At 41.4% G+C, this 25,879-nt stretch overlaps 1 protein-coding gene and 1 long non-coding RNA gene across 5 annotated transcripts in view; both read left to right on the top strand.

The window, feature by feature from the left end:
• Positions 1-449: 449 nt before the first annotated feature.
• Positions 450-25,879, top strand: part of tgfbr1b (transforming growth factor, beta receptor 1 b) — a 75,621-nt gene continuing 50,191 nt past the window's right edge. For all 4 annotated transcript variants that reach the window (XR_006375765.1, XR_006375764.1, XM_044176512.1 and 1 more), the window contains exon 1: positions 450-567. Coding sequence is in view for 2 of the 4 variants with exons in the window: in XM_044176512.1 (XP_044032447.1) it covers positions 504-567 (64 nt within the window). In the remaining 2 variants the exon portion in view is untranslated. The remainder of the gene's footprint in view (positions 568-25,879) is intronic.
• LOC122866617 lies at positions 584-5,899 on the top strand. Its single transcript, XR_006375766.1, has 2 exons — positions 584-3,631; positions 5,645-5,899. It is a non-coding gene; the product is annotated as an uncharacterized LOC122866617 (long non-coding RNA).

The following is a 25,879-nucleotide window of genomic DNA, read 5'->3' as shown; positions in this document are numbered from 1 at the left end:
CCTCTGGCACAAAATACTTTTTTCCCCCTCACAGAGACGTACTTTTCTGTAGAGGATTCTATTTAAAGCTAGACTGTGTGAGACATGTATAGAGAGATCATACATATCTCATATGTTTAGCCTTTTTGACTATACTGGAGTTTTCCTAAGTGTTCAGGCTGTTTTAGGAGTTATAAGTTTTCTTTATAAGGTGGTTGTTAAAAGATTACACTAGAACTTGTTATTCATCAAAATATATCTTCTTATTATAGAAGTAATATGAGTGTAACCTGATAAATGTATATTTTGTCATTGTAGTGAATAGCAACAGTGTTTGTTTACAGCAGTGGTAGCGTTGCTTCAGTGGGGCGGGGTGTGACAGATCTCTCCGCCAATCAGCAGCACCCTTCCTTTGAACCAGCGCTGAAAAGGCGGGATTTGTGGTTCTACTAGCCAATCAGCGTCTACCTTCCTCAGTGCTGGAAGAAGTTAGCAATAGGCTGCCAGTCTGGTCCGTAGCCACGATGGATGCAATACCATGCCTTCTGATCGTCCTCCTGTTTTGGACAAGGATACAAGAAAATACAGGTGAGTGACCTTAATTGGACAATATTAAGTTGTGTGTTGTGTTTTTCGTGTGTTTCTCGAAAGTTACACTCTGGAGTCCGGACAGTTCCGCTAGAAAAGCTCTGTTCAAGAAGCCTGAAGAAGCAGAGTGTGTCTAACTAAGATGGCGCAGGGTCGGCGGCCAGCCTGCTGCTGCCTGTCTGAGGAATGTTTATTGTCTGGGGAAAAAAAGGAGCAGGGAGTTAAAAGTCACATTGGGTTTAAAAGGGCCGACGGATATAGCTCAGGATCAAAGCTGACCTCTCTTCAGCCAGGTTTTGGTCACAGCTTTTGGATTCTGCTTTGCCAACAAAGGGCATTGGAGTCCGTCCGGAGGAACAGTCCTCAGTTTCGAAAACACAAAGTTGGCAGAGAACACTGAGTTGATGTTTACTTTTTGTCAAGCAGTGGTTGTTCATTACCTTGGGATTGGAACATGTCCCCTCGCAGTTTTTTTGGAGCTCATAATTGAACTACATAAGTTTATGTTGCGTCAGGGCTGAATGCCTGTCTCGTTCCAGATGACCGTTGTCTCTCGGTGCAACATTGTTTCACCTCATGTTTGTCCCTCTGTTACTATTTTCTCATCTCAGGTGCTATGACAATGACGTCCTTCCTCAGAAATGTTTGGGTAGATGTTTGGACTCTTTCAGTAAAGTAGCCAATTTAATTCCTGACTTATTTCTCGAGCTAATATTTGTTTTCGAGTCTGGTAAATGCCTTGCTACCCTCTGTCTAATTATTTAATAAGCTGCACGCAGTGTTAACTGGTACTTTGACTTTCTGTTTAATAGCTGTCTGACACATACATATCTACTCTGCACCATCACGTTAGCCGGCTAGCTTTTAGCTGTGGCCAATAGCAGTGTTGAACTGTAATACAGTGTTTCGACATATTCCGTTTTCGTCTTTCGCTGCAACTTATCTTTTCGACGGTCCAGTGTCTGGGAGTTTTTCGTGCGATAGGTGATGACATTGGTCTTAATAGTTTAGACATGTGGCATACAGGGGTTTTGCCCCTTCGACACCACAGTTAAACAGCTTGCTGTCAAAAGATGAGAAACAATTTCTTCAGTACTTCCTCATCCTCCAAGTTTAGCAGAATACAACGCACCCAGGTACGCAAAACTCCATTCAGAATGTGCCAATTTAATGCTGCTTTGCACTATGGAAGACTTTGACGAAGTCCTCTGGTGCATTTGGCTTACACATTTCTAAACGGCACGCAATTTCATTTAAATCTCGACATTTAAAATAGCTTTGCAGTGATATAGTTCACTACGTGTAATTGCAGTGGAAGAGGACTGCAGTTTATTTTTTTAAAGAAAACCTGCTAGGCGTCTTTCATTAATGCCGAATAGACGGGAGTCTCCTAAAGACGCTTGGAAGAGTCATTTGTAACGGGGTGTTTATGGTTACCGATAAGCAGTCCTGAATTACCCCGCAAGATTTGTGAATTGGATTCGGCGTTTATAGCTCCTCATTAGAGAATGACACTGATATACCAGTCACCACCGCTGCCCCCATTCATGCTTGCTGTTGTTACGAGATTTTTATTTTCATTTTGAAACGGAACTGTGTGCGTTTTTCTTTGTTTCAGTGGGCAGCATATTGCAAAAGGAAAAGGCTGTTCAAACAGCCGATAGTGGTGTTTTTTTTTGTTCATATTGACTCGCAGACTCACGCGTTTCCTTTGTGTGACATTCCTTTGTGTGGAGAAAGAGAGAGGGAGAGAGCCTCACCATGAGTGGAGGAGCATGCTTTTCAAACAGCATACATAAAGATCTCATCAAAACCTCCCCATGCCAAAAGCACGGTGGTGTCCTCATATACCCCATCGCTGCCTCCAATGCAGGCTGGTTATTAAATTGATATGTTGGCTCAGGGACACTCAAGAAGGGAGGGAATTCCGCTTTCTTTGTCCAGCAATAGGATTGTCATGGCGTGGGTCCACGACCGGAGCTGCATCATTTACATCAGAAAAGAATCCAATATTTTAGATGCAGATAATCTGACCCACAGATTAGAAAAAAGAATCGGTGCATCAGCACACATTTCAACTGTTATGTGAGTGACATGAATATCAAGGATGTATATTAGACAGATATATATTCACAAAAGGATAGATATGATTTAACCGATGAGCACCTTCATGTCACGTTTCTGTTCTGTGTTCAGAACCACACCCCTGCAGCTCACACACACTTGCTTTAGCAGCATTCATATGTAGCAGTGTACTACACACAGAAAAACATCCTTACACATCCAAGTGCTGGTAGTGGGCTAAATTAGGTGGTGTCACTATTACTCTCCTCATCCTTCCAGCCTCGGTCATCCTCCCATCTAACCGGCTCTGTCCTCATGCTCTGTCACTTGTTTCTCCCCCTCAGCCCTCCAGTTTAATTTGTCTGCTCTGAGTCTTGTGCTTCTCCCTCTGCACACTTTAGGTGTAGTAAGTAAATGGGCCATATTTAGCTGGAGTGGCTGGTTATAAAGGATGAGTGTTGTGTCAGCACAATTAGTCAAATGCAAGCCACTGTCAAGGGAGACTCCAAATCAGTCCTGACTGTCCCTGACAACAGAGGATGTGGAGGATCAGTTTAGGATGTTATCTCAGCTCTTCTTGCTCCAGGGTTGCTACTGGTAATGAAATTTAAATAACGGTATATCCTACAGTGTGTCCCACTTTCATACTGCAACGTATACACTGCGTACTAGGAAAGTTACGATGTTTTGGCAGTTTGAATGCAAGAAATTAACAGGAAATGAAACTGCAACAAACTGCATACATGAATACTTTTTCTAATTTCTAATAAGAAAGTTTCACAAAACAAAAATCAGTACTTTTTTTTTTCTTACTTTGCTTGTATTTTATTTTTCTATTTTTTTTTTTTTTTTTGCGTTTCCACTTTATCTGATAGAGATAGTGAAGAGAGACAGGAAAGGCAGGGGAGAGAGAGGGGATGACATACAGCAAAGGGCAGCAGGCTGGATTCGAACCCAGGCCGCTGCGGTAAAGACTCAGCCTCGATACGCGCTCTACCAGGTGAGCTATCGGGGTGCCCGTTTGCTTGGTTTCAGAGCTGTCACTAGAGCTGTGTCACCACTGTCCATAATTTTCCCACTCTTTTTCAGCTCTGAGCAGTTCCTGTTTTTCTGGAGTGTTTACATGTGCTCTAGTATGCCACTTATGATCAGGTTTTTGGAGTATCCCTGTTGTGTGTTGTGGATGTAATCTTTAATCCTTGTTTCAGAAACCTGGATGAGACCGTATCCCAGTTTTGAGAAACCTGGATATGCCGACTGAAGTACTCGGTATAGAACTGAAAACGTAGAATTGTAGGTGCAACAGCTTAAAAGGCATTCAAATATTGCAGTATATGCATTAAGAGGCAGTACCGGATTTACACTCACTTCCGGTTATCAGGAGGAATCCGTATTTATATGAATAATATAATTTAACTCACATTAAATTCACCTCGGGGCACCACCCTTTGAATGTTGGTAGCCAATTACTTAATTTAGTCCCATAAATCGATCTTATCAAATACACTAAACTATCAATTTGGAACTGAAAAATTATCATACTATTTCTTCTTTGTGGTCTCTTTGGTTTCCTGCTGTGTGGACATCGTGTGGTGGCAGTTACTAGTCCAGTCAATTTTTCATAGAGATGTATCCATTAGGCGCACGAGTAGAGATGTTGAAGTAGCACATGTTGTGTGTGTGTCCAATCGTTTAGGTCAAATAACATGTAATTTGTAGAAAACAACACAATATGTGTCTGCTTGGTAATAACACAAACATTTTATCAGCTAACACATTTGTAGTAAGAGTGATTTATTAAAAAGCATTTATTTAAAAGATAATAAGAGTAAAACACACAATATGTAATGTGTGTGTGTGTGTGTGTGTGTGCGTGCGCATGTCAGGTGTGCACATATCAGGTGTGCGCCAGAAAGAATGTGTGTACGTTTCTTTGTTCTGCCTTAATATGTTCCGCGTGCACAGGTATGAACACGTGTGTTAGGTCAAAAACAAAGGAGTATGTGAAGCGGGAGCTTTGAGTTTCTTCTCCGCATGTGTGGCTATGTTTAAGAGCGATTATATGTTATCTGTGTAGGATAATGGTGCCAGGTTAGAAAAGAGTCATTAGTTTGCAGGGCTTTTCTTTCAGCATCTCCCGCAAATGCTGATAATGTTAGCCTATAATCATCAAATTTTTTAATTATGTATTTTGACATTTTTAATAATAATCACTTTTTTTAAAGTGTCCTCTGGGGATCACGGCCATTCATTGAAACACTGAAATTTGAAATTGATGCAGCAAAATTCATTGGATGCTTGATGGATGTTACTGTACACTGAAATTGCAAAAAGTTTTTTTCTAATTGATTGATGTATATATTGTACTAAAAGTGTATTTTATCTTGATACTGTAAAAATTCAACTGCTGAGAGTTGATATTTTGCGCTTTCATCTGCACCACGTTCTTGCCCCCCTCCCCAGCCGCTGGGGGCTATTTTTTGTGTTTCTACAAAATGCTTGTGTAGCGTTGTTTTTCTGGGTTTGTGTACTGCCGCTGTCAGGACTAGCAATAGAGGAATGCCTGGCATGCGGGTGACTGGACGCCCGTTGTCCCTGCCTAAGGAACCACGACTAATTTGAGAGGTTGTAGACATGCCAGTGGCCATCGGATTCAAAGGCACCAATGCGTTAATGAATGGCCCCCCCACTCTGCTCTCCTTCATAGAGAGGCTAAGGAATCACAAGCTCTACTGCTGATTCTATTTATGAGAGTTCAAAGTTTTGCTTGTTCATGTCAGATGGGAATAAGAATTTGAATTAATTCCAAGCACTAGTAGTTATTCTCTGACTGGTTTCTCATGATCAGCTTTTGTTCTTTTTACTTATAAATAAATATTAGCAATACCTACAGACTACTACACTACTCAAAAATATCAAAGGAACATATTTTTAGACTGGCACACCTGGTCTACCATAAAAGTTTGATTTTGTGCGCTCTTTGTCCAAAGTCTTTGGAGTGTTTCTTTTCCAGATTTGGCTTTGTGTCAGAAAAAGGGCCTGCATCTCAAACATGAAGCCTCCACCCAGACCTCCTCTACCAAGCCAGAGCACACCATATTACCCCGCCTGATGTTGTTTGCTTCTTCCAAAGAAATGCAGTGACTTTCACTGAATGTCATTATGTGATGTGATGTGTATCTGTGGCTGTATTTTGAAAAGGGCTCTCTAATGAGGAGACCACTTTGAAGGCAGAAATAAAGTCACTGTTTGTTTTCTGTTAAGGCCATCATGTACCAAATTTTTGTGGCTTCTCTGGCACTGTTGCACAAGGTGACTTGGTCTATTGAGGATCAGTGCTTTTGTACTATAGCGGGGGTTAACAACTAGATTGAACTGTGGGTGGCCAACAACCATATTATTGTCGCAGGGCGGAAGCATCAGAAAACATGTATGTTTTCAGCTGCGACTTAAAAGAAGCACTCCAGAGGTTGGAGCCAGCTACACTGAAGGCCCTATCACCCATAGTGCAGAGCCTAGAGGTGCGAGTGGAGAATAGATGAGCATCAGAGGAACGTAGTGAGTGAGTAGGTGTGTAGGGATGGAGAAGATTGGATAGGTAGGGAGGCGCTAAGCCATGGAGAGATTTATAAACAAGAAGAAGTACTTTAACACAGAAAAATTAATTGTTTAACTGTGGGCCAGAAGGGTAGGGGTGATGTCCTCCCAGGACTGCGTGAGAACTCTTGCAGCCAAGTTCTGGACATACTGTCTGTTTTAGACCCTGAGTGGGTACACCAAGGAGAAGGGCATTACAGTAATTTAGTCGGGATGTAATAAAGGTATGAATGAGAGTCTCTGCAACAGAGTGGGAAAGAGAGGGGTATAATCTGGAGATGTTCTTCAGTTGAAAGAAGGCTTTCTTGGTGATGTATTTGATGTGTGTCAAAATAGAGGGTGGAATCTAAAGTTACACCAAAAATTTTGACCTCAACAACAGAAGATGTAATAAAACCAGGGATGGATAAGTTTAAATGGGAGACTTTGCAAAGTGTGGCTGGGGAGGCAATGAGGATAGCCTCAGATATATCCTGATTAAGTTTAAGGTAATTGCAGGTCATACAAGCATTAATATCATTTAATCAGTCTGTCAGGTTGGATAGTGGTAGAGTGTCCAAAGACTTGGTGTGTAAGTAGAGTTGTGTGTCATCAGCATAGCAGTGAAAATTGAGATCATGTTGATGAATTATATGTCCAAGAGGGAGAATGTAAGTAATGAACAGTAATGGTCCAAGAACCATGGGGAAGACCTGGATGGGATGTGGAAGACCTAAAGCTGCTAATGGAAACAAACTGTTGTCTAGCTGTAAGGTAGGACTTGAACCATAACAAGGGAGTGCCAGTGACACCAAGTAGTGTTTCTAATCAGTTCAGTAGAATATTATGACAGACTGTATCAAAAGCGACAATGAGATCTAACAGTATAAGTTTGTTGAGGTAACCAGCATCAGCAGCTACAAACAGGTAATTGGTAAGGACAGTCTCTGTACTGTATTTTGCCCTGAACCCAGACTGAAACTCTTCCCATAGGTTGTTGTTTGACAAATGACCCTAAAGCTGATTGGCTACAGTATGCTCAAAGAGTCTGTCAAGAAATGGGAGATTGGAGATTGGTCCTATAGTCCTCCAGGTCAGTACCAGGTTTTTCTAGGACTGGGGTTGTAGCTTCCAAGTTCAGTCAGACACAAGAATTCAATTCTATATTCAGAAATTACATCATTTATAAAAGGTGTTTGTTATTTAAAGATTGTATATTTAATAGGGCAAATTTTGTATTGACAGTAACAGTGTCACTGTGATTAGATGACTTGGTGCATTACTAGGGATGCCCCGATCATGTTTTTTGCCACCGATACCGATTGCCATTCGTCTTTGAACCATATCGGCCAATACATGGTCAATACTGATTGTTTTTTGTTTTGTTATAGCGGCTGGTATAGCAGTATTGGAAGTACTGTAATAGCCCCCTTTTTTTTTTTTAAACAAAATGCTTAAATAAAAAAAAATTCAAATGAACCACATAACACTGTTATATATGTTGACCAAAGTTTTGTTCATCAAATCATTATAATTAAATTGCTCAGAATCCAAAATCATTCAGCTTTTTCTTTTTTCTTTTTTTTCAATTCTGATGCATCACCATCTCTCCCTCAACAGCGCTCCCTCTCCTTTCATCCTCGCCTCGATGAGCCCGTTACCGAACACTAAATATGCCAGGGAAGTGTAGATATAATCCATCATCGCTGGAAAATGCTCTTTGTTGCGATTTGGCTTTTGACTTCTCTGTTATAGCAGCTGCTGACTCCTCACGCCACCTAACCGGCTGCAAACAATCAACAACTGCTAGGCTAAAAACAATGCTCATCTACTCTGTTGTAGGCCACATTTTGGCCTTTGTCGTGGCTTAAAAACGGACATCCATAGAAACGTTGGTCTCAACTTGAACCGGAGCATCTGCAGATTAATTCCAGGCCCGATATGATCCACTACAGTTAGATACGAGATAATTTAATCTCCATTTTCCTTAGCTTAGCCACCATCTTGACTGGAAAGGAACCTGCTGTATGTCACCACTATGCGTCTGCGCAGTCGCCATATTAGAGAGGTCGAGATCTGCTAGTAAACAAATACAATGTGCGTCCTTAATCGTTTTATTTATTTATTTTTTGAGCTAATAAAACTGGGATAGCGTTATCTGATTTTTAGGCAGGATGACATGAGGCATGACTTTGAGGGCGTCATCTCTAATAAAGAACCCGATTTCTGATTATTTCTTTGGATATATATATATATATATATATATATATATATATATATATATATATATATATATATATATATATATATATATATATATATATATATATATATATATATATATTGTGCTATCCGTCCAAATGTTCTCACACAAAAAACTCTTGAGGCTACAGTGTAAATTCTCAATATACACTTACAATATGCCAGTCTCAAAAATAATGTTGAGGTTACTGCTGAAATTGATTGCTTATCATCACAGTTTTACCAGGTTATTACAGTAAATGTAAATGCATTCTCTAATTTCCTGCTTGCCTGATTACCTGGTCCATGTTGAATCAGTGGTGGAGGCAGTCATGAGGGAGACAACTCTCCAGGGGTGTAACAGTACACAAAATTCACGTTTCGGTATGTACCTCTGTTTTGGGTCACAGTTCAGCAGGGGCTCATTGGCCATAATTCTTACTGCAACAGTTAGGGCACGCAAATACTGCCATATTGTCAGATAAGAAAATATAAATAACGAAAATAAATAACACAAATCTCAGTAATGCTCCATGGTACGCTGACCTGCTGGTAATTCCTGAACAACTGCAGCTTGTGCTCGTTTATGCAGGGCAGGCACACTGGACTGACTAAAATGCACGAGAAATCACACTGTAGCGTGGCTCAAGCACTTTGACCATGTGTTTTTAAATTCTATATTCTCTACGACCAAGTGGTCGCATATCCACAGCGATAAACACTCCTATAGCATTAGTTATTGATTTGGCACGGTCTGAATCTGCAGTGAGAGCCTGCCTGAATGCTGTGGGGAGAAGGACTTGCCTTTCAGTCTGTTTTTGTCTTGTTCCGCTAATTGACACATCTGGGTGATGCCTTCGTAAATGACATGTTTGAAGTGTTTTTCCACAGACATACCCGGCTTCAGTACAATAATGTCGGGACACAGTCTGACACTAATGGTTGTCCATTTTTGCTTTAACTAACCGGGAAACCGTAATGCTCCCATACTGTGGATCTAAATGTCACAGGAGATTCCTCCAGCTCTGGTCTCTCATTTGTGTTTGCCATTCAGGTGGCAGCGACTACATGGGCTTGATTAACCCGGCTAACTGGGCTAAGCCGACTAGCACGCCACAGCTGATAGTCAACTGGTGCCCTGCCAAAACTTTGAGTGTAAAACTCGCCCTCTAGAAATCCTGTTCCCTGTGTGCGAGTAGTCGACGTAAATAGACTATTTGGTAGGGATGCACCGATATATTGGCCTAACATCGCTATTGTTGACTGCTATCTGCCTATCGGCAAATAGGATGACATTCACTGATGGCAGTGGCCAATGTTTATCTGTGGTGTTGCATCAGTTTTGAGCTGGCTAAATTTTGTGTTGGGTATTTGTTGTATAGCAGGCTAAAAAGGCGTTTGAAAAAAATATTTTTCATTTGTAAGAAGGTTATATTAAAGGTTATTTCATAAGTTTGTATGAATTAATTTATGCTCATTCAAAGATAGTGTAATGAATAGCTGAATGTCATAAAATTATTTTTCATAATGAAGATTTCTTTATTTTCCTGGCACAAAAGAGGGAATAAATAACAAAATAAACAACTAAAAAACATCGGTATCAGTAGCGGCATCTGCAAGCGGTCAAATTGTTATATTAAACATCGGTATTGGCCCAGAATTTCATAATCAGTGCGTCCTTACTAATTGTTGAGCGCACTGAACCAAGGAAGTCGCATACCGAACTGAACATCTTGTACCAAACGGTTCAGAACAAAAACATTTACCGTTAAACCCCTACAACTCTCTGACTGACTGGTTATACAATCTAGAAGAATAATCACTTTAGTGTGGTTTACCTTACTTTTCACCGTTTGTGTTTTGTTTTCTTCTACCAGAGGAAACCCACAAGCTGACAGCACCAGTGTAGAGCAAAGTAAAACAAAGCACTGCAACCTTTTAGCAGACAAATTGTCGCTTTGTATTCTGAACATAGAAAACATTAAGAAACTAAAACGCAAAGCAACATTTGGGGGAGACAAAAAGACAAGCATCTGATGTGTTTTAAGGAAAGAGACGACACTCTTAAAGGCAAAATTACGAAGATTATTGATAGTGTAAAAGCTTGATGTTTCAGTTTTGCAACCTTCATCAGATCAGGGCTCCAGACTGCGACCATTTAGTTGCATCTTGCGTCCATTTTTGGAGACAGTGCTAGTTAATTTTATAAAGTGAAGACAGACAGGCTGTTCAAGCAACATCGCCATCATTTTCTTCCAGTTTTATTTTAACAGCCCTAGCTGAAGGCCGTTGTCCTACATACGTCCACAGTCAGATAATTGTCTTATTTCATGCTGAATTTACTTCATGCTGTGGAATTTCTGTGTAACAATACATCAATTAAATGTATATTTGTAGGAAAGTAAAATTGAACAACACATTATGAAATGGATTCACCTGAGTTATATAGATGTAGAGCTGGTAGCAGAGCAGCCTGTAATAACCAGGCGTGTTGTAGACGTAGGACGTGGGGCCAGGCACCGGAGCAGCCAACCAGACAGTCAGCCGGTTGAGTCTGAGCTGTGAGTCAGCTGCTTCAAACAGCACTCCCCTCTCTGGCCTCCATTAACTTCCTCTGGTGCTCTCCGCCCCCGCCTCTTCCACTGTCCCTGCTTCACTAAGGAGGGTTTCTGTGTGTGTGTGTGCGCCTGCCTTGGATGTGACGTAGTAATTTATCTGAGACTGCCCCGCTGTTGGGACTGTCCAGTTTAGATTATGCTGTGTAGAAGGATAAAGGAGTACTGGGTTGTTAATTTCAGGTGAAATTGGATTTGTGAGGGCTCTTTTACATATTTCTGGGTTGAAGGCCCAAAACAATGATGTCCATAGTCATTGCCTTAATCAACCCAAATTCTCTGTGCTCAGTTATTTCAGAATTGAAATATATTCTGATCAAACTATATCATTGGAATCAACTTGTGCTTTAGAAACTAAAGAACATAAAGGAGTGAAGATGAAACATTGAAAGTTCCTGTGTCGTCTTTTGCCCTGTCTCACTAAGCACAGATTGAAAAGGGAAGCCACACGTTTGTTTGTCAGTGTAATCCACCAACTGTAACACCAGATGACTGTTTGAGAAACAAACTGAAGGCAGGGAAGGACAAACAAAGAAGAATCCTCCTTAGGGTGTGTAAAAATAATTAATTTGTCATTAAAATGAAATGAGTTAATGAGCTTAAGAATAACAGAACACAAATCACTGCACTGAACATGAATTCTATTGTAACTGCAGTTTTACATACATTTGCCCTGTCCCAATATATATATTGATATGTTTTCAGATGCATCTACTTTGGAGAGTGCTTTCAGAAATGTCAGTTTTTTGGGCGGCACATTTCACTAATCTTTTTCCACCCATGTGGACCATAAACAGGTAAACCAAGCCCCCTCCCCTTTTGCTGTGTTTCCACTGCATGGTATGGCTCAACTTGACTGTACTCGCTTTTGTACTGTACCAGCTACTTTTTTCTACTTTGGTGTCCACTGCAGATAGTACCCCTTTAACGTCGGTGGGTGTCACCGCATGAAACTGCCTGACATCTTCAATGCGACAACACAGTAACCCCCTTCACTTTTCCAGCAGTTGGGAAGCAACACACGGGAGCTATACTTTGGTCTTGAGAAGTTGCAACCTTTATTCAGTGACAAACTGTAACCTACACTGTACATTTACTGCTAAACTGACTCCCATTCACTGTCACTCTGCCGCTCACTCTCTCACTTCCTCAACCACACCTTTGCTACGCACACAAAAGGGAGCAACGCTACTCTTATAACAGAGGATATCCAAGGGATGGTGTTATTGATACGTCTGCACAATTGACCACGGTGTGGTTTTGTGGAATGCCATTTTTTTAAAAATACGGGTTAAGTGAAAATTGCGGTCGCCATTGATGGTAGCATGGCTAATTAAAAATGCCTGGTTTGTGCATTATGTCCTGTGTCACGAGTGACGATTCCCTCTGACCAATCAGTGGTCTTCAGTAGTTTCACGTCACCTTTTAGTAGCTGCTCAGCTTGCTTGGAACCTCGACCGAGGTGATTCCAAAAAAGTACCAGGTACTATCCACAATGGAGCCGTACCATACAGTGGAAACGCGGCTTTTGTGGTGCCATAACGATGAGTTGGAGTATCCTTTTCTACTGTAGTGGATTATGCTTGCATTGAAGCAGATTCTCTTACAACAATAGATACAGCCTTGGCCAGTCTAGGTGACAGGCTTATACAGTGCATCCGAAAAGTATTCACAGGTCTTCACTTTTTCTACATTTTGTTATGTTACAGCCTTATTCCAAAATGAATTAAATTCATTAATTTCCTCACAATTCTACAAACAATACCCCATTATGACAATGTGAGAGAAGTTTGTTTGAAATCTTTGCAAAATAGTGAAAAATAAAAAACGAAAGAAATCACATGTACATAAGTATTCACAGCCTTTGCTCAATACTTTGTTGAAGCACCTTTGGCACCAATTACAGCCTCAAAGCTTTTTCAGTATGATGCTACAAGCTTGGCACACCCATTTTTGGGCAGTTTCTCCCATTCTTCTTTGCAGGACCTCTCAAGCTCCATCAGGTTAGATGGGGAGTGTCGGTGCACGGCCATTTTCAGATCTCTCCAGAGATGTTCAATAAGTCTGGGCTCTGGCTGGGCCACTCAAGGACATTCATAGAGTTGTCCCATAGCCACTCCTTTGTTATCTTGGCTGTGAGTTTAGGGTCGTTGTCCTGTTGGAAGATGAACCTTCGCCCCAATCTAAGGTTCAAAGCGCGCTGGAGCAGGTTTTCGTCAATGATGTCTCTGTACATTGCTGCATTCATCTTTCCCTCGAGCCTGACTGGTCTCCCAGTTCCTGCCGCTGAAAAACATCCCACAGCATGATGCTGCCACCGCCATGTTTCACTGTAGGGATGGCATTGGCCAGGTGATGAGCGGTGCCTGGTTTCCTCCAGACATGACGCTTGCCATTCAGGCCAAAGAGTTCAATCTTTGTTTCATCAGACCAGAGAATTTTGTTTCTCATGGTCTGAGAGTCCTTCAGGTGCCTTTTGGCAAACTCTAGGCGGGCTGTCATATGCCTTTTACTGAGGAGGGGCTTCCATCTGGCCCCTCTACCATACAGGCCTGACTGGTGGAGTGCTGCAGAGATGGTTGTTCTTCTGGAAGGTTCTCCTCTCTCCACAGAGAAATGCTGGAGCTCTGTCAGAGTGACCATCGGGTTCTCGGTCACCTCCCTGACTAAGGCCCTTCTCCCCTGATCGCTGACTGTGGCCGGGCGGCCAGCTCTAGGAAGAGTCCTGGTGGTTCCAAACGTCTTCCATTTAAGGATGATGGAGGCCACTGTGCTTATTGGGACCTTCAATGCTGCAGAAAGTTTCCTGTACCCTTACCCAGATCTGTGCCTCAATACAATCCTGTCTCGGAGGTCTACAGACAATTCCTTGGACTTCATGGCTTGGTTTGTGCTCTGTCGTGCACTGTTAACTGTGGGACCTTATATAGTCAGGTGTGTGCCTTTCCAAATCATGTCCAATCAACTGAATTTACCACAGGTGGACTCAATCAAGTTGTAGAAACATCTCAAGTACGATCAGTGGAAACAGGATGCACCTGAACTCAATTTTGAATGTCATGGCAAAGGCTGTGAATAATTATGTGCATTTTTTGTTTTTTATTTTTAATACATTTGCAAAGATTTCAAACAAACATCTTTCACTTTGTCATTATGTAACATAACAAAATGTGGAAAGCGCTGTGAATACTTCTCATATCTGGATGCACTGTAAGATGAGAAATGCTGCTTAGTGAAGTCATCTGTGTGAGGAAACAGTGAAGAAGACTTTTGGAAGATGATGATGGTGATTATTTTGTGTGGACTCCTTGATCAAGGGCTCGTCCTCTTTTGTGTGTGTGTTGGAGCAGCTGCCAGGGTGCAAGCTGACTAACCTTTAGATCAAGCTGCTGCATATTTATAAGATCAGCAGCTCGGACAGATGCCTTCTCCTCTCCTCCCATTCTCAATATGTATGGCCATCCATACCTTCTTCTTTGTTTTGTTGGAACAAAAAGCCGCCTCTGCTTTATTTCCTCTTTTGTGATAAAACAAACAGGTTGCATGGAACACACATTGTTTTCATAAGGACGAGTTGCATTCGATGCAGCTGTCAGCAAATACTGTGTATGTCCAAATGTTGTGCAAATACAACACAGTAAAACCAGCAGACAAACCAATTTCTCAATTTTCGTCACAGAATTTACAATAGTTACCTATATTATTTAGAAAATCAATGCGCTCGCACACACACACACACATCGAGGCAAATACTAATATCATATCAAGGTAGAACTGCTGTCATTTCCTGCCGTTCTGAAACTCTCGTTAATGCAGATTGTACTGAAAGTGTGGCATGTTGCTTTACTTTCCTATCAGGCTTTTCAGGCTACCTCTGCACTCCTAGCTAGGTTTCCTGTCCAAAACTGGCAATTGATCTCAGTTTGCCCAGTGTAAAGGGCAGTGTGTTATAGTGTGAGCCACAGTTTGGTTTACACCATGTCGCTGAGCTGTGGCTCCAGCTTCAACCTGCAAGGACAAACAAATTCAGCAGGGCAGATAGCAGCCTTTTTGGTCTGCTCTGTGTTTGTGTGAGGGGGAGGTTCACCTGGGTCTGGGGCAGTGGGCCCCTTTGCCCAACACACACATACAGAGAGCACATCTGGTATGGACAAAAGGCCAGCCATAATGGAGTTGGATGGGTGTATGGGGTGGGTGGATGGTGCGGGTGGGGCCATGCCCTATGGAAATTACTCTGGGAGCTGAAAGGTCCCACTAAATCAACTAAAGGGGGAATCAAATCACACACACACACACACACACACACACACACACACACACGCGCACACACACAGACAAAAAGATGTGCGGAATGGAGTGGGGGTAGGGCAACATGTGGATGGTAACATGTAGGCCCGTGTGTGTTGGTATATTTGCTTTCCTTTTGATCTTGAGAGCTAACAAAATTGTGTTAAACATAAATGTGGTGTGATATTTACGTGTAAGCTGTGTAGGCTCTTGCTCTTAAGGATGGATCACACTGTTATTTTTAAATTAAGTAGTTGCAACAGCAAGATAAGTGTATAAATTTAAGATTTTTTCAAAATCTATTGTATACTTGTACAAAATATCTAGATGTATAATTGATAGTATACATACCAGCAATTAGCCTGGGAACTAGACAGATCTGATGAGCACATGTTTCATTTGATCTGGCAGATAGGTCTGGCCCCTCTCCCATTCAAACAGATTTTCACCCGTCCTGGATCTGGTCGGGCTAATCACAATCTTTTATCTAATGTGGGGCAGGTTGACAGAGGAGCGTTACTGGTCCAGATTTGCAAAGTCACATGTCACACATTTCGCTGCTCTGATTTGTTGTAGCTCTGGGCCTGCGTCCAGTCTGCGGGCCCATCCAGCGCAACGCACCACGCTCACAAAACTCTGATCAAACTGTCAAACTAAGCAGTGCTGATCAAATATGAATCAAGATTCTGTTACTGCATTGCACTGTTTTCAGAAACACGTTTTAGTGTACTGTTTAGTTGTAAATTGAGAGTTTGTGACCAGGCCGCCATTTCTTTCCTGCTTGAAAACTAACCAGGGGTCTCTTGCATGTCTCGCTCAGTACTATGTCACATTTTTCATTGCTATGAATGCTTGTGGATCTATCCAATTGCGTCAAGAGGCATTTTGGTCTGCGCCCTTGGAAATCCAAAATGAACTGAGAGGTTCCCAACTAAGTAGAGCAAATCTCTTTGAGGAGATTGTGGTTGCCATGGTGATAAGTCATTAATTCAGCACGAATGGGGTGAGGAGAGAGGTGTGATGTGTCCATGTGACTGCACATTCACGAAGGTGTTGCTTTAAAGAAGATAATACCATGCCTATAAATTAGATTGTTGTTGGTAGGGGGCAGAGTATTCATGAAAGATAAGGCGTTGCAAGACATTACGTACCTCTTGGTCCTGGTTAACAGCCTAGCAGCTGAGTTCTGTACAGTCTGCAGTCGTGTCAAAGCAGTGCGTAAGTTGGGTGCGTAGCGAGTGTGTGGTTGAGCTAGTGGTTGAGCTAGTGAGAGAGAGAAAGCGGCAGAAAAGTGACTGCAAGCAGAGCAGAGGAAAGGTTAGCAGTAAGTTGTCAATCTGGCAGTAAATGTACAGTATAGGTTACAGTGTGTCAGTTAATAATTTCTGCAGCTTCTCAAGACCAAGAAAAGCCTCGTCTGTTGCTTCCCAACTGCTGGAAAAATGAAGGGGGTTAGCCCCGAAAAGAATCGACTTCGCCCCTGCAGGAAAGCAAACATCTCCCCTGTGCTTTCCGACTACGGTCTGGAAGCTGAGCAGGAATGGCTTACAATATGCCTGCTCACCAAAACTTTGTTCTGCGCTCTATAAGAGTAGTTAACGTTATGGATATGATTTGGATGGGACATTAAAGATAGGATAATGTTAAACAGAACATGATGCTGTGATATCATCGCACCAAGCACAGACACCGACTTCTTTCTTCGTCATAAAAATGGCTAAATCTCTTCTTCGGCCCCTTTTCAGTTGGCAAACATCAAACCTGCGCAACACAGCCAACATCTGGCAAGGAGTGGGACATACAGCCCAGATGACCAAATCATTATTTCATGGTCGCAATGTCGTCTGACAAAATAGAGGTTAACGACATCAGTAGTGCTGTACGATTGGCTATATCAAAGTGCGTAATCACAGAAAAAGTTAGAGATAATTGAAAGTTGTCTTCTTTTGCTGCCACACAGCCCCTGCCCGGTACACGCGCAGCCCGTTCGCAGCGCCGCCCCGCTGTGCGCGCAGCCCGTTCTGCGCGCAGCCCGTTACGCGCAGCCCGCCCGCCACGCGCAGCCCGTTACGCAGCCGCGCACAAGCAGCCCGTTCGCGCGCGCAGCCCGCAGCAGCGCAGCAGCGCAGCACCAAAAAGTAACAATGTGACAGGAAAGCTGCAGGATGAAATTTTTTAACACATATTAATGTGTTATTGCATATTCAAATTTAATTCCACCCAAAACACGTCAAATTCAGGCACATTTGCACTGCTGTCCTCTCACTGCGCTGTCAGTCTGCTCCGACACACATGCCACTACAGTTAAATTAAGTAAGTAATGCTTCCAAAATAATGTGAAGGTTAGAGGAGAAATGTGATGACTGACTTGCAGTATGTAAACACTGATTCTACAGTAACGAGATTACTACAACACATGTTCGATTTCCTGCGTAACCTTATTTCTCTGAGTAAACTGGTTTCTTGAGTGCATGTAAACATATTGCTATATATTCTTAGCAACGTTGAATCAATGCTGGCAGGTGAAAAGAAGAAGCTGGCAACACCCTGTGCAGAAATCATAATCATAATTATTTTGGTCAATTTTGAGATCAGAATTATTTTACACAATTACTCATTGACTTAGGAAACATCATGCAATTATTTAACGTAAAAAAAAACTTTTTGAGTGCTTTTTATTATTATTATTATTATTATTATTATTATTATTATATAGCTCATATAATACGAAATAATAATCCAACGTTAAAGTTAAACGACATCTTAGAGCACAAGAGGATGACTGCTTTGGGGCGGTAGATGGGCCGCAGAGGGGGCCGTGTGTGTGTGTGTGTGTGTGGAGCAGACAAGAGCCAGGTAAACTGCTCAAGTTATTTATAACCCAAGACAAAACGAGAGCATCATTGCAAAACAGAATGCAGCACAATAATCTTTTTATCTCGATGATCTTGTTTTTCATAATCGTTGGAAACCAAAATTGTAATTGAAAATAAAATTTGACTAATCGCCCAGCCCTAATACACCGTCCCCAGGTGAACTTTCAGAATTAGGAATTAATACTACAAATTAGGAGAAAACAGAAAATCAAATAACCTTAAAGGTGTCCTGTGGAATATAATAAACAAAGTTATGTTTATATTGGGTGGTCCATGAGGCCTGGCAACATGTTAAATCTAGATAAATGACATGACATGACATACCTACGTGATGACTCCCTATACTTGCAATTGATTGGTTTGTCGACAGGCGTGCATCTGACGTCGGCATGTTGTCAATTTGGCAGGTAGCCTTGTATTGCAGTTTGAATGAAAAGAGAAAAATGAATGAACGGATTCATTTTGTTGCCGTTCTAATAATATTATTATGGCATTACTACCAGCTGCACCACTTCAAGCGCAATACTCGAGACTTTGGGTCGGCCTTCTCCCCATGTGCTACCGCAGCTCATCTTGTTTTGTTGTGTTCCGAAAGTCAGAACCAAAACAAATGTTTTCACACTAGAAATGAATCGAACCATGGTTCAGTTTGGTCAAACTGAAAAGTCAGAAAGTCCAGACCAAACAAGGTAGGTGTGAAAGGGCCTTTAGTCTTAGTTAGGCCACTTATTCTTGGAACAGAAATGTTCTGTATTGCATCATGGTTTTAATTTCTCTCTGTACCAACATTCTTATGTAACATTTGTATTAAGACATTATACACGATACATTTGAAAAAATCTGGCTTACTTGGTTAAAAGATCAATTATTTCTGTTGAAAAGCGTGTTCATGCTGAATGAACTAAGGTATCAACACAGCTGTATGAACACGCTTAGAGTATAAAGTATTGGAACAACACTGGCATTGAAAAACGTTGCCATGTGCTATTGTGCAGTAATGGGGCTTTGCTACTGCAGACACACAGTAAGAGACTTCCATAAAGTCTACCAATCTGCGCATGTTGTATAAATATGACGAAATGCTTTCGAAATTTGCCTCACTGATTGTTTTGAGTTTGCAGAGACGTTTCTGTGAAGTTCTGTCTTTTATCTGCCTGTTTTTATAATAAGTTATTTGTCCTCATTGGCAAAGACTTACTTGACAGTAGCTTTATCTGCAGGGGAGACGTGTTCCTCAAAAGGTTTCTCAAGTTCAGAGGCATCCTGGTTGCAGATGAAGTGAGGCTGAGATGTGAGCTGGGTGACAGTTCAGTCGGGACTGTTGATTAATTCAGGACAAGCGTTTGAAATGTCTAACATCACTGCTCTTACAGATCCCAGGGAAAGCAAAGCACTGAACATTTTAATTCTCATTCGAAGTGCCTCATGTCAAACTTGGGCTCTTTTTTATATTTGTGCACCCTGGAAACAGGACTTTGTTCCAAACTGACACAGAGAAACATTCTCCCTGGAGGGATGCGAGGCATCTAAGTACTTAAAAAAAACTTGAGCCAATTCTCAGCTGAGTTGGTGTCATTGTCACATGCTAACCATAGGTGTAGTGCCGCCAACCGCACCAGAATGACGCTCTGCCACTTTTTCCCTCCAAGTGAGGGAATAGAGTATTCGCAGTTTGTGTAATCTGGTTGAATTTCATAAATTAAAGATCCAGTCATCACTAAAGCATATGTCTAAGAGAGCCAATAAAACAAATGGAATGTTCATACTGTCATATTGACATTTAAGGTGTGTAGATTGATTCACAACGTCAACTCATTGAGTAACATGCAAAAAAAACATTCCACCTTAAAAGTTGCCGGTGGCTGCCAGTAGCCTTTGAGTGGCAGTCTGTAGCTAGCTAACGTTAACTAGTAAAGATGAACAGGCAGCAAAACATCCTTTATTTCATCATTCACTCTTCTGACGGTTTCTTGACACACACACACACACACACACACACACACACACACACACGCACTGACACTACCATATGGGGTTTTACTCAACAGTGTTGCAAAACTAGGAGTGCTCGAGACGGTCAGTTTACCGTACGGGACATCAGATACTCTGCTAAACTATCACTTGCCGCCGGACTGCTGCTGCAACCCGGTATGACGCAAAGCGTGTAATCCACACGCGGTCCACCGTGGCAGTTTCACAATGTGTTCTTATTCCGCTATCAAGTTAGCAATAATAAATATGCAATGTCCGGTTAGACTTTCAAAACAAAGCTTGCTGATAAACAGCAAGGAAAAGATCATGGTTAGGAAAAGACAATGGTTAAAATAACTACTTCAATCAACGCTAAAACAACCAACGTTGACTATTGGTTTCACACGGAAGATGAACCCCGGTCTCCTCTATGAAGGTCCTGTGTTTGACCCATTACTTTTATGGTTGATCCTTAAGTACATTTAATAGCAAATACTTCAATACAATTTTGAGATCAAGACTTCTTGAGTTGTATTCAGGCTTGAATTGATTAACTGTTGATCAATATATTTAAAATAATTTTGCTTAAAATTTTGAAGCCTCTTATTCAAGTTTGTATTCAACATAATATCTTATCATCTCAATGGAATGTACTGAAACAAATGTATATGTGATGCAAAAAGGCAATTTGTTTTGGCCGATTTTAAATAAATAAATAAAAAAATTAAAATAATAATGCTTAGCGGGTGGATTTCACCTACCAGTCCCATTGGCCAGTGAGTCACAAATTGAATTTCAGACACTGTTATCGGCAGCAACAAAACATGATCGGGCATCCCTAGTATTTGCTTCATTGAAATTATATCAGCCTCATCCAGACAGGTTTGAGTTTGGTTGGGAAGTGGACCCATATTGATATGATCCTAACTCCCTCCATGTCATGAGTTTTACTCTCTGGCCCCGGGGTTTTTATTTTTATTTCTCATTGAAAAGTCAGGGGGTTAGTCAGAGTCAGGGACGTCCAGTTTGTTTTCTGCTCCTAAACCCGAACTGAGTCCCGTTAGTATTGAGTGTCTGGTGATAGTCAGATCTAATATTAATATATTATATTTATTTTGTTATATTTTTGTTTGTTCTCCCACATTGTCTCATAATCTGTTCATTGCCGACCATGTAGAGGAAGACTAGGTCCCTTACTGACTTACTGACTGACACGCATTGGTGGAATGTACTTTTGTGACTGTACGCCAGTGTTGCCATTTTGGCCACTTTTGGTTTGGGTTATTATCGGGCTGATATCGTGTGGTCCTCTGTTTTCTTCTGCAGCACCTCGCCCTCTTCTCCTCTCTGTGCTGCATAGAGTCTGAGTACTAAGTGCTAGATAATTCAATTACTGCCTTGGACATTTCAAGGCTGTGGGTGTGTGTGTTCGCTTAGGTATGTGTGACTTTATGGTTTTTGCATAAGGGGTTGTAGAATTGAATTACTATTGATTTGTGCAATGTGAAGCCATTGTCCTTTGCCGTTTCTCTTTCCCTCCTGCCCTCTGAGATGATGCATTAGATTAAACTTTATCCTCTCTTTTCATTTGAAGCATCTCCTGGGGTTTCTTCCATGCTGCGCTGTAGCCAAGCCTGGCCACTGCAATGCCTTTCTTTCACTCACTTTTTCTTTCCCTTCGTCTTTCTCCCAATAGTGTTAAGAATAATGGCTTATTTATCCCTAATCACATTGTCCAGAATGGCATTAGGTTCATTTAGAGGAATTATAGATGTTCAGTGACTGCACTACATGCCTTCCAGGACCTGTACAGACCTTGTTATTTGTATCTAGATACATGCAGACTGTTTCAAATGAATTGAGACAGGTAGACATGTAGTTCACACCTGGCCTTGAACTGTGTCTAGGTAGAAGTTTCACATTATTGGAGAATTAATTATTGTTCAACATGTTTAATTTTCTGTTGTTTTGTTGTACAATAGAAACCACCCCTCTTCTTGAACAAAATAATACACTGTTGTTTGGTGGCATATTTCCCGTATTCCACTTGGTACCTGGCCAGCAGTAGATGCCATGGCAGTATGCTGAAATGGCTCCAGCTCTCTGAAAGTAGAATTTTATTATGTCCTGGGGTTTTGATCTCAATATGCCTGTGTGTAGCACCTTGGGTGTGCACTTCCCACAAACAGCATCCCAGCACTTGAGGCATTTACAGAATGTTTTATTGTGTTTTCATTCCACCTTCACCATACAGGTCATTTTCTCCTGCGCTCTTCTGCACCTGTGAAGGGCACGTCCACACACCACTCCGCGCTGTAGTTATATTCTAAACACAGTCTGAATTAAAAAAAGATTGACTGTTGCAGTGTTTTTATAGGCCTACATGATGATGATGATGATAATGATAATAATAATAATCATCATCATCATCATCTAAGGTGATCTTCCTGCTTGTTTGTTTCAGACTGGCGTGCAAACACGTAATCCAGACAATTACGCATACAAAAATATTTATTGAAAAGAAACAATTTGTAACAATTCCAAAATTCGAAAAAGTTGATTTTTACCCAACACAAAATCTAAAATGACCACTTCTGCTAAACAATAGGTCTACACTGCGGTCGTAAACTCCTACTCTCTGCTGGTCAAAAAACACATAATGAGGGAGCTGCAAACACACCTGTGTCACAGGGAAAGACTACTTTAGAAATCCGTTTCATAAATGTTTGAAGGCTACATCTGATAATTTTAGTATAATAGTTTTGCCTCACTTTTCACGAAGGTTCTGGATCACTGTCAGATGATGACTCATCAATCAGCTCAGGACACTCCTTCACTCAGTGCATTGAGCAAGTCTAATGCCTGTTTTGCATTCATAACTCTCTTTCTCTTATCCAAATGGAAGGTTAGCCTATGACTTAATAGAATGTTTATCTAAATGCGACGAAATATGATGAAAATGACTGCATTCTCTATCGGGGTCCATTTTACCCGCTGGCACTTATAGGTATAAATACGTATATATGTTTTTTAAATGTGGCTTTATCTTTACCTTTAATTTTTAACAATAGGGGATGCGACATAACACACTTTTTAGGAAAAGTCAAAGACTGGGGGACTTGAATATTGTATTGAAACAAAGTTAACAGCAGCGGGTAAATTTTACCCATTGGCGGTTCCAGTGTTAAGTCATAACAAACAACTGAATGAAAACACATTTTAATTTTAAGCAGACATTTCTTTGCTAGATTTTAGCATTGTCTTCATGATACTTTCTTTATCCCGCTCGCCTTAATAAATACACCATAGGTATAGAACAATATCAATGTCAGTATTTGACCATCATAAAGTTTAAAATGTTTTGATACGACAACCTTGGAAAAGTTGAGTTTGATTTGGGCTAGAGCTGAAATGATTAGTCAATTAACTTAATCAGTCAATCCACAGAAAATTAATCGGATTAATTAATTAATAGACTGCTGGTTGGACAAAACAAGACATTTAGAGTGACGTCACCTTGTGTTCTGGGAAATTGTAATGGACCATTTTTTCCATATTTTGACATTTTATAGTAAAAATGATTGTTTGGTGTAAGCGTAATTGCTACCCTAATAATTGCACTCTACTCTCTCTAACACTACGGTTAAGCCAATTAACCGTAAGCATCAAACTGTATCAAAAAAGCAACACATTATGAACTGTACTGAGCATTTTGTTCTGTTTTGTAATTAAAGCCAATATCTGTAGAATTTCTGACTTCTGATTCTACCGTGGTGCCTAGTGGTATTATCAAAAAAGACTCGGTCCTGAATAGTGTATATTAGCAGAAGGAAGACCGACATTAACAAGATATCATTTTGTACGACCGATTTAGCCAACACTTGTCTTAACGAACACCACGATTCTACAACATGTTAGCCATTGGCTAGGGTAGCAATAGCATGACAACAGTTAGCATTATAGCATTTAACAAGCAGCATGTGGACCATATTTGATTTACCTTCAAATGACTGGTCATCCGTTTCCGTGTCTTCCACCTTCCACCGCGGCTTCTAACAGCGCAGTAGCTGAGCCGCTGTGCCAGAGAAGGCTGGCCTGCGACCAGCAGGCCAAATTCATCCTATCAGCAGTCCACTGAAAATACAACCTCCCATCTATTCTGCTACAGTGCTTACCCAGAGCCCCATTCACTGCAGAAGGTGATATGCATGAACTTCAGAGGTGCTAACAAAGCCTCCAGAATCATTTCTTTACCCAGTAGCTGTAAGCACACACTGCTTCAGTCCTGCACCCCAGGCTTGGGTGCAAACATAACCACAACCGGGCACATTACACTGAATTAATTTCATGCTTAACCTGCCACGCCAAAAGGTGGAGATGGCGAGTTACAATGAAGATGTTGACATAAGTAATCCTAACAGTGAAATCCAAACTCAAACTAATTCTGTTTGATGTCAATTTGGGAAAGAGAACTGTGAAGCGAAATATGTAGGGATCTAAGTACGGTCAGTGCCAAAAGCTGAGCAAGTCCCTCTTGTTATATTCATCTTTTGACATTTTCAGCCTCTCGTACAGAGTTGAAAGCCTACAGCGCCAAAGGTCCTGGGCTGCACCTGCACTCAGGACCTCTGGCTGCCACATGACACACACCCAGACCAACAAGCCAAGGATGCCTGAAGCGTAATCCGTAATCCGTTTCGCTGTCAGATGAAAACTGCATTTAAATTTCAGTAACGTCGCCGTCAAATATCTGCTTCCTGCTAGCAGATATATTCGGAAAGCTGAGCATTTTCAGGCAGTCTGTTCTGGCTCAGCAGCCAGATTTGTGTTGTTTTGTTCATTTCTCCTTGATATTACTGATTCAAGTGTTTACAGACTTTAGACGTTTGTTTTCAATGTTGTTTCAATTTGTTTTTCAGACATTTCATTTTTGTGTTTTACAAGCATCCTGAATAAACTTTTGCTGCTCATTTATCATTGATGTGGCTATATCTGTGCTGTACACACAAAAATAGAGCTGTGTGTAAAGACAGCAGAGTGGAGACAAGAGTTTCACCCACGGCTAAAACACCATGAGTGACTCGTCCTGTTGCTGTTGACATTAGCACACTGGCTGGAGTGGCAGTGGGCTTTTTTCTGGCAGCTAGAATGTAACACTGCTGCGTCCGGTGGACATCAGGTTTGATAGTTTCACATTAAGAAGTTAAATGTGCGACCAGGTTTACATCACAGCTCTGTGTCTAGATGCTTGGTGTGAGACAGGTGAGACTGGAGCTGGACTGGTGAATCAAACATCCAGAATTGGAACACAGGCTAATGACGAGACAACAGCTCAAATTCCATGCTTGTGTAGAGAACACACTACCCATACAGACAGACAAACACACGTAGTGACAAGTGCTCTGCCGTCACACCTCACTGTTGATAGTCAGAAACTTCTCTCAGATGCATACTGTGTAACTACAGCTGTACTCTGTCCAAACACCTCCACCTCCCAGAGGAACACACACATACGCTCTTCATATTAAAATAGGCCAGAGCAGCCTTGGGAGCAGCGAGAGAGGCTAAGGTCCTTGTTGTGTGTGTTTAGTCTGGCTGTCTGCCTGGCGTCATTCTAAGCAGCGTCTCAGATTAGTTGACCACATTCTGTCAGACACAAGGCCACGCTCTAACAATGTGGTC

The sequence above is a fragment of the Siniperca chuatsi genome, linkage group LG19 (assembly GCF_020085105.1).
Source record: "Siniperca chuatsi isolate FFG_IHB_CAS linkage group LG19, ASM2008510v1, whole genome shotgun sequence".
NCBI classification, from domain to species: domain Eukaryota; kingdom Metazoa; phylum Chordata; class Actinopteri; order Centrarchiformes; family Sinipercidae; genus Siniperca; species Siniperca chuatsi.
The sequence above is the reverse complement of the archived record's forward strand: the minus strand, read 5'-3'. Positions and strand labels throughout refer to the sequence as shown.